Source organism: Petromyzon marinus, chromosome 41, assembly GCF_048934315.1.
Source record: "Petromyzon marinus isolate PM22_M1 ecotype Great Lakes invasive population chromosome 41, UKy_Petmar_22M1.pri1.0, whole genome shotgun sequence".
NCBI classification, from domain to species: domain Eukaryota; kingdom Metazoa; phylum Chordata; class Hyperoartia; order Petromyzontiformes; family Petromyzontidae; genus Petromyzon; species Petromyzon marinus.
The window spans coordinates 7,497,103-7,506,509 of NC_133707.1; the positions used below are offsets into that span (position 1 = coordinate 7,497,103).

The 9,407-nt window shown below is 50.0% G+C and overlaps 1 protein-coding gene across 1 annotated transcript in view; it reads right to left on the reverse strand.

Moving 5' to 3' along the window:
- LOC116951068 (glutamate dehydrogenase, mitochondrial-like) overlaps window positions 1-8,653 on the reverse strand; it is a 35,128-nt gene extending 26,475 nt beyond the window's left edge. The window contains exons 1-2 of the mRNA XM_032969441.2: window positions 7,463-8,653; window positions 1,431-1,511 (exon numbers count right to left, since the gene is read on the reverse strand). Coding sequence (XP_032825332.2) covers window positions 1,431-1,511; window positions 7,463-7,919 — 538 coding nt within the window. The 5' untranslated portion in view covers window positions 7,920-8,653. The remainder of the gene's footprint in view (window positions 1-1,430; window positions 1,512-7,462) is intronic.
- Window positions 8,654-9,407: the final 754 nt, after the last annotated feature.

Here is a 9,407-nt window from a genome sequence, read left to right on the forward strand (position 1 = left end):
AGCATTTCCTCCAACAGCGCCATGTCACAAGAGACATGTTTACCATTCAAACACATGCAAAGGTAACAATTCGCATCTGGTAAAGACCAAGAGGTACCATTGTTGTTTACGAGGACTGCAAGTTTGGGAACAATGCCCGAATGGTTTAACGCACGGATATTCACAGAACCTATCAGACATTGAGTCGATGCACTTGGGGGGGCACAGTAATTACGAAGCAAGCAGCTTTAAAACACACGACCTCGACCAGTTTGACTTCCCTACGCAGCGGTGACAGGGAGAGGCACAGGCGGGAGAGGCACAGGCGGGAGAGGCAGAGGGTACACAGGCAGAGGGTACACAGGCAAAGGGTACACAGACAGAGGGTACACAGACAGAGGGTACACAGGCAGAGGGTACACAGACAGAGGGTACACAGACAGAGGGTACACAGGCAGAGGGTACACAGGCAGAGGGTACACAGGCAGAGAGGGATAGGCACGTGTTGGGGGGGGGGGGGGGTAGTCGCGAGTTAGCAGCAGAGGGGAAATGGCACTCAAGTGCGCGGGACACCGTTGCATTTCGAGGAAGTTTGGCACCCAAGGTGGTACAGTAACGCCGAGGACGTATCGGTGTCACTGCAGGACTCCCTGTCCCCCTGTGTGTCGGTGTGTATGTTTGGGGAGCGGTGGCGCAGAGATTAGCGCGCTGCGGGACGAACACGGCGACCAGAGTTCGATTCCCGCTCACGGTCACCAACATCGGTGACGATTATCTGAACCAGTCCTGGTCCTCACTTAGGTCGACTCGGCCTCAAATGGAGTACCTGGTGCGGTGGTCGTAAACATCGCCACTGGGCTGACAAAGGCAACCGGGTGAGGTGCTGCCTAGCCCACCCCCTCGTGTGTTGTGCCGGCCTCCATAGGTGCTCGCTAACAGCACAGCATGCTGCACCATGAAATGGGGATTGCAGTGTTTACATGCTACGCTATGAAGCTGGTAACCTGAGTTTGATTCCCAGCCGTGGCTAAAATCAGTACTACGTGATATCCAAACCAGTCCTGGGCCAGCCCAACAAGTTAACAAACGAACGTCAGTGACGGGCGATATCCAAACCGGTCTTAAACCTCCTCCCCCCCGTCCCCTTCTCCCCTAGTCTACTTCACAAACCTGAACTGACCAGCGTGATGCAGCAGGGTCAGAAAAACGACCACGAAGGACAAATGGACACGTTACGAAATACTGGCGCACATCGCTTTCCTGATCTTCGTCGGAACTTGTCTTGGGAACAAAGCGGCGACCTCCCCTTCACCCAACTTCCCACCATCTCTGGCCCCGATCTCCCATCTCTCACCGCTGATGCATAGCACCACCAGTACATCCACCACCCACCCCACCCGCCCACGCGTACTCTTCCCACCCGTCCTCCCCCCCTCCTCGCGATGGCTTACCTACAACGGCGCACTTGTACGTCATCAGAGATGCCAGAGCCTTCACTTCATCCACGCTCACCTCTTCGCTGTACCGTATCCCTGCGGAAGAGAAACAGGCGGACGTCAGCGAGTGACATCATGACGGTGGGAACAAACGCGCGCCTGCGAGCCAGTGAGTCGGAGGAAAGGTCTCGTGGAAATTATTTTTTAAACGGAAAACCGTAAAAAATATTTTACCAGATAAGGCCCAACGGAGCTATACAGCTCTTTTTCAGAAGCGACCTGGACACAAATTATATCTCAATGGAGTGGCTTATCATCACGTGGACATTTATAGCGGCCAAATACTCTAAACGCATGTTGATTCTAAAATGTGGAGGGAAAAAACCGGAGGACCTGGATAAAAATCCACGCGACCACGGGGAGAGAGACACGCAAACTCAAAATATACAGCAGCAGGCGTCAGGGTCGGGATCGAACCCCATCAATTCCTGCATACCCGGCGAGGGCGTTAACATCTCACCACCGCGGGAGTGCTGCAATGGTGAGATGTTTTTTTGGGACCGCCAAAGCCCCCCCCCCCCCCCATTAAATGTATAAACCGAAAGTGTTGACGAGATCTAGACGAGAAACACAGATGCTGCGATATGAGAGAAATAGAGGTGGAACGAGACGACAATCCAGAGGCAATCATTAAGCTACTTGGGGACCCAAAGCTTTTGCTTAGTTTCCTTATGCCTTCCACCACCACGGGTTGGTGGACCATGCAAAGATTTGTGCAACTCCCAACCCCAATGGACTGCGAGCTGATCACATGAAAGTACAGAACATGGGCTCGTGCACCCATCTTTGTGGGCCTGAGTGTCGTGCCTTTGAGTTATCCCTTCGTACGTGTGGTTTTCTTAGGAGATGAAACTCAATAAATGGACATTGCCAAACATCCCAATGCAGGCCCCTTCTGAAGAGAGAGTGGCAGGGGCTTTCCTGGAAAAATAAACGACATCATTATTATTATTACCACCACATTTGCCAATTACTACATGTTATTAAATAACTAAGTAGCAAACAAAATCCTGTAACATTGTTGACGTTGTCGGGTCTCATTCTGCTAGGATGTTAGCGGTAACGAGGGGATGGCGAGAGATCCCGCTGGATTTAAATCTCTCGCCATCAGCTGTAAATAAATATAAGTAATCATTCGCAGCCGTTTGTACATATTGTTGAAGTGCCGATCGAAGGTGCGTGACACGAGGGGGGGGGGGGGGGTGGAGCAGACACTTTGGCGGTGCAGCTGCCAAGTGTGCAGGCGGTGCAACTGCAATGCGGCACACGGGGCAGCGGCCCACACTTCATTCTTTTCACCAGGGCTCATGCCCAGTCATGCCGCATCAGTCCCAAATGGGCAACTCGCTGATGGATGAAAATCTCACCCTCTGTATCGGAGCCAAAGCCAACATTGTTGAGAGTCTGCCAAGCAAGGGAATCGATAGACGTGCATTACAAGCTGGCGCAAAGCCTTTTTGGCTTCCTGCGAGGACAATAAAGAAAGAACAGAATTGGAGGGGGGGGGGGTGCGAAGGGAAAGATTTAAAACCCAAAACAAAGACTGCAGCAGCTTGGCAGTTAGGGGTCGATTTCGCAAATGTTCTGCCACAAGCTTCACCTCCTAGGCGGACGTGCTCTCTCGGATGCCGTTCTATTCCGTGGCCGCCAGTCATTCATTTGTTTTGACAAAATCGGGGCCATCCCCTTCAAGCGACGTGCCCTGCCGCGTGAGCCAACTTACTTTTTTCTTCACGGTTTCCACGATGTCATCAACCTGCAAATGTTCCCTAACCCCGCGAGTTCCTCTTTCTGTCTACTCAATTACGTTTCAAGCGTGTTGTGTCTGTCTCCAATGCACATCTGCGCACCGTTCCGATTTTCTGAATATTTTCGTAAATTGCCACATTTCTGAACCACGTCAAACCACCACATGTCACTTTTCCACCTCCCACCCAACATCGATGGACGCTGCCCCTGCAGGCGACAACATCAGACCTCTACCGTTGAACCCCAGGGGCCAGGGGCAATAAATTCCAAAAACTTCCCTTGCCACACAACCTGCCCGGGTTACGAGCGCACCTTTGACCCCTAAGGGCTCCGATGTGGATTCAAAAAAACTCCCAACTTCCGCATGGACGCGACAATTTTTCAAACCTTCAGCGCTAAGAGTCGCCCTTTGAACACGTTGAATACATGCGTACGCGTTATGCGTGCGTGCGTGCGTGCCCGTGACCCCGGAGAATGATGGAAGGTCTACGAGGGAAGAAAAAAACATCCCTTCACTTAACAATTATTGAGAACAAATCTGCATTCACAGCAAAGCGCTGGGAAGCCCGGTGCGGTGGCAGCGGTGGCGTGGCTGTGCCTGCGAAGTCGTGACCCAGCGCGAGCAATCGTGGGTCACGTCGAGGTTCGCAGATCTCACAAACCCGCTAACGCTAAATCTAGGATTGAAAACTCATTTCTTTACAGCTGCTTTTTCGTGTATAGTTTGTTGTCGTGCCCGCACCTCCCATTAGCACGGTTAGCTACGTACGGTGCGAAAAACATTTGAATCTACATACCCCTCCAGCCTGTCTCTCTCTCTCCTCACATCAACCACATGAAATACATTATTTTGATGTGGTTTAAAAAGAGATGGGGGGGGGGGGGGGGGGAAAGTGTGTCTTTGTTATTTGTAACTTATTTATTTTTGGTGGACAGCTATTTCCTTCCTTACCGTGAGCCAAATAGGACTTTCAATTTATTTTTTACATCGCCTGTATATTTAACTCATTTCTTTCACACCGTACGTAGCCAACCGTGCTAATGGGAGGTGCCGGAAAATCTTTATTTACGGTCTCAGCAAGCGAAGTGGCTGTGAAGGTTTACAGTATCTCAATTTCAAAACAGACCTGTTATACAACTCTTATGTAATGTTACAAGTGGCTTTAAAATTTTGTCCAATCTACAAGATCGCATGCTGTCAACCACCCACTTATACTTTGTTTGCCAAGCGCCTCAGAGTTACTAGCAAAAAAAAGACAGGTGCCATTTCTTATTTTAAATAAAAACACTTAGTCGTGTTATTATTTTGCATTGTCAGGGATGCACATCCATCAAGCAGTGCGATGCTGCCACGGCATTATGGTCAGCACGCTGGACTTGCTATAGGCCACCTTTCGATGCGATCTCCCGGCACGGCAGTCCATTTAGTACGTACGCATGGAGGGAGGAGGTAACCCAAATGCGTACGCTTGCGTATGGGGGGGTCTATTGACAATGTACGCATAGGAATCGTGTGGGGGGGGGGGAGGGGGGGTTGAAGCCTCGATAATAATTTGTCTACATTGGCCTTCAAATGAGTTAGATAGTCCGGCGGTGGACTGTTTGCTTAAACACGTTCATATTATTAATCCTTGATCGTTTCTGCGTGGGTTAAATATCGGCCGTTCTATAGGATTCGGGGGGGGGTGGGTGGGGGGGGTGTAAAAGGTCCGCCTGCCTACAGGGAGGGGAGGGAGGGGTCGAGTTGACAGATTTGTTGAGTTCCTACTCAATGGATGGCCCCTAAAACAACGGTGCAGAGGTTTCACCATCGCCGCCCCACCTCTGTTCTTACCGCGGGATAAAATGAGCTCGCCACGGTAAATGGTGGTCAGTGTGTGGATACGAAGTACTAACCTCTTTACTACCTCTTCCACGAAGCCTGGTCAGCGTAGAAGAGTAGGCCAAAAACACTAAAAAGTGTGACTCAAGAAATCTCTCAAGTCGAGATTTCTTCCGATAGCAGCGGCCTAAGAAGAAATTGCAGCGCTGCGCCTCCCGCTTACGTACAGAGCATTAATTGGCTATCGTCTAACGTCGCTTTTTTTAAAGTCAATAATAACCCTTCCATTCTAGAAGTTTTCGTGACTGCAAGGATCCATACTCTTTGGTTCTCTCGTGACTAAACAAACCCTTCCAATTTAAACAAGGAATCTCCGGAGAACACATGTAGTACGGAGTTAGACCGATGGCCTTAATCTGTTTTCTCGTTGTTGTTGTTTGACTTGCATCCCACTGGAATTTTTGCACACAGCGTTGGTGTACGGTGCTATTTCAGGAATATTTTGATGTTTTTTTTCCTGGATTTTCTCACTTTAAGATGTTTTTCTTGTTCATGTTGTGTTTTTTGTTTGTTGCGGTTGCACCCGATTCAAGAGCCGAATGGCTCACAGGGCTATACCAAATAAATGAAACTGTGTGTACTTTGTTTAACCGTGGTAACAACTCAAGAGACCAGGAAGCGAGGGGCCTCATTCGCAAGAGGCCGCTTCACTAAATAGAATGACAAACACAAAAAAAACGTGACCGACGGGAGGCATTCGTTCCCATCAGAATTCCCCTGTCGTACAGCGAGGCCGACCGTGTACCAAGCTCTATAAAAGGAAGGGATGGAAGTTGAGCTCAGGGTTACATAAGATTCATTAGCAGCAGCAGCTGACGATGCTGCTTGTCCACAGAGAGAATGAATGCATGTTATGAAAGGCGGTGCAGTAACAACAGATTTTAATCGACTTGCGATGCAGGCCGCTTATTTTTTTTGGGACACCCATCTGCTGCTGGCCGCTTAAACAAGGCCAAGGACTTACACGAACTTTAACATTTTAACTACAAAATGACACCTTGCCAATATTAACTATGTTACCCTATTTGTATATTTTTTTTAAAATTATATCTTATAGCTATTTCATATTCTATATTTATTCAATTTTATATACTTTAGCCCCTTGGTGTTAGTTAGACTTTGAACCCTTATTATAGTAAGACCTGTTTACCACCTATTTAAGATTTTGGATTTCTATATGTTGAATGTATGCACCATCCTGCCAAAGTAAATTCCGTGTCTGTGTGAACTTTCATGGCGAATAAAACCCTTTCTGATTCTGATTTGTCCATGCGACGTGGTTCTTCTCTGCTCGGATTTCTCCGTTTGCTGCACTCTCATTTAGTTTTTACCGATTATGCCATTTTTTTGCTCTCGTGAAAATTAATACTATCCATAGTATATCTTAGGGGCGCTCATATGGTTAAACAAAATCAACTCGAACACGCACATGCGTATCATCCCCCCCCCCGTCTCTTTCACAGCGCTAATTTATTTCCAGAACGCTGCTGGACCTGGCTTGGCATTTACGGCATAAGGCACTACCACTCGAGTCGAAGGTGCAGTATGTCCATCCATGATACTGTACTCCAAGAGTCCTGTATTATTAATAATTATTTGCACGTACCCTACACGCTGCATTCATCCTAATGAACAGGATCACGAGGTCACCATCAGAGAGCATTGAGAGTACAAAAAATACGGTCGGAATGGGAGTGGCGTGTCAATATAATCCCCGGTAGAATACACACAAAACAACAATACACACCACGAGAATCAACAACACTGAGAAAAATGACTGCGCTTGAGACTACTACACACAGCGTGTGTGAAAATACACACACAATACACACAGCGTGTGTGAAAATAATGCCTTGCATGGTTGTCACACAAACAGAATATTTCCAAAACACACCACTCTCCCCGTCTCTCGCTCTCACTTCCATCGCTCAAGCCCAGTGTGGTGGCAGCTATCGAGTGTGCAGGCGGTGCAACTGCACTGGGGCAGAGGGGGGGGGCAGACAGAGGGGCCCAGATAACCCCGGCTATAAAATAGAGCTGGCGTGCCGACCACAATCCCCTGGACAATAAAAAAAATAAACAACACTTAACAGTGAAACTGCGTTTGGACACTACTCTTTATTTTCTCCAACTTTCATTTCTATTACCGAGACGCTAATTTGTCGTGTGTCGTCGTCGGCGGCGGCGTGAGGGAGGGGGCGTACGAATGGGTGGATGTGTGGGTGTCGTGGTGAAGAATCGGAAACGAAACGAAGCCACAATTTTGTTTTTTTGGGGGGAGGTGGGGTGGGTTGGGTTGGGGCGGTGCCGACGCCGCAGCCAGCTGCGTCCCCACGGCCGCCCGCCCGCCACTCACCTCCCTTGCAGGGCGTGCGGTGTTGGCTGTGCTGAGCTCTGTAGCCTTCGATCACCTCCCACTCGCCGTTGTCCCTCTTGATGGGGAAGCAGACGCTCAGCACGTGGTTGCACGGCTTGATGATCCTCAGGATTCCGCGGACGCGCTTGCGCTTCTCATCCACGGAGTCTCTGGAGCGCATGTCGTCCACCAGCTTGTCCTCCAGGATGCTCGCCCCGCGGTCGAAGAAGCCCTCGACCATGTGGAAGAAGTTGGGGTCGTCCTTGTCCGGGTCGTCGTGAGCGGCGGTCGTGGGGGGTGCGGGGGGGTGGTGGCCGTGGCTGCTGTACGAGGCGGCCGCGAGGCGAGGCGGCTGGAGCCGGCCGCCTGCGCGGCTCCCCACGGCGACGCCTCCAACGCCGCCGACTCCGTGGTGGTGGTGGAAACGAGACTTCACTTTGCTCACGAGGCGCAGCATGGTGGTGTGCTGCTGTGGTTTGTGTGGGGTGGTGTGCTGCTGTGGTTTGTGTGGGGTGGTGTGCTGCTGTGGTTTGTGTGGGTGGTGTGCTGCTGTGGTTTGTGTGGGTGGTGTGCTGCTGTGGTTTGTGGGTGGTGTGCTGCTGTGGATGGTGTGCTGCTGTGGTTGTGGGTGGTGTGCTGCTGTAGCTGCTGCTGTTAATGATTGTGCTGCTGGTAATGCTGCTGCTGGTGATGCCGGCGACGATACGTCTTTGGTTGTTCTAGTAATGCCGCTGCTTGTCCTGTGCTTCTTTGTTGCTATTGTGCCGACAGGCGTGTCTGACTGTACGGTGTGTTTAATGAATTATTACAATCGCTGCGACTCATTGACGCTATTTGTGTTGTTCTTGTCGACCACGGCGATGGTGCGTGGTGGAGACGGGAGGCGATGAACACGCAGACGTAACCCCTGACGCAATGCAGGCAGAAAAGACGACACGGCACCGCGAGAGAGCTGCACGACACGACAGGGATGGCGTGGATGTGAGGATAGAGAAGAGAGAGAGGGGAGGGAGAGAGAGAGAGAGTCCACAGAACGAGCGGAGAGACGACGCGAAGATCGGCTGGATCCCGGGACTCAACAAAAGTTGAGACGAAGCAATGAAGCTAGGAACGATGGCATCTGTGGGAGTGTGGGAGGGAGGGGGGTAGCTCCTTGTTTTTGAAGTCGCGGATGGAGGCGTTGCCTCCTGTGGGTGTGAGCCCCCATCCAACGAATTGCCGGCGTCTCACGGAAGGCAAGCCCGCACGCAACACAACAGACAAAGGTCACCCGTACGGCCCTGGGCAAGACTCTCAGGTCAAGTGCTGTTAGCGAACGAAGTGGGTTGGGTTGGCCAGCATCCACGCCCCCCCGGCCGCCTTTGTCTCCCGAGTGACGATGTCTACCAAGGCCTTCAATATAATATATATTAGGGGGACACACCCCCCCAATATTCAAATATGCTCAAAATGTCCCCCCCCCCCAATATATTATGCTATAAAAAAAATAATTGCTATGCTATGTAAATAAAAGCAACACTTTGCTAAACCCTGGCCACAATAACTGAACTTGTCTTCATAATTATAAAGAAAGAACAGAGCAATGTAACACAATACACTGTTAGACATTATTGTAAAAAATAAATAAAAAGTCCATCCCATGTGTTAGTGAATTTTTAAATATTTTAGGTAGGAAATGAGTTTTCAGATTTAGACATTTTTTCTGGGTTGGGACCCCCTGGAAGATTTGGCCCCCCCCCCAATGGTGGGCTACGGCCTTGATGTCTACACACAAATATCACCCGTGTAGACTATTAGCGTGCACCTATGAAGGCCGGCACGTGAACACGTGTTTGCCTAGTGATCAGCACACTCTAGCGCAAGGCGAAATCTTTACAATGTTCTCCAGATTATAAGGCACACATCACAAACAATTGTGCCCGATGTCAAATAAAGTTACATTATC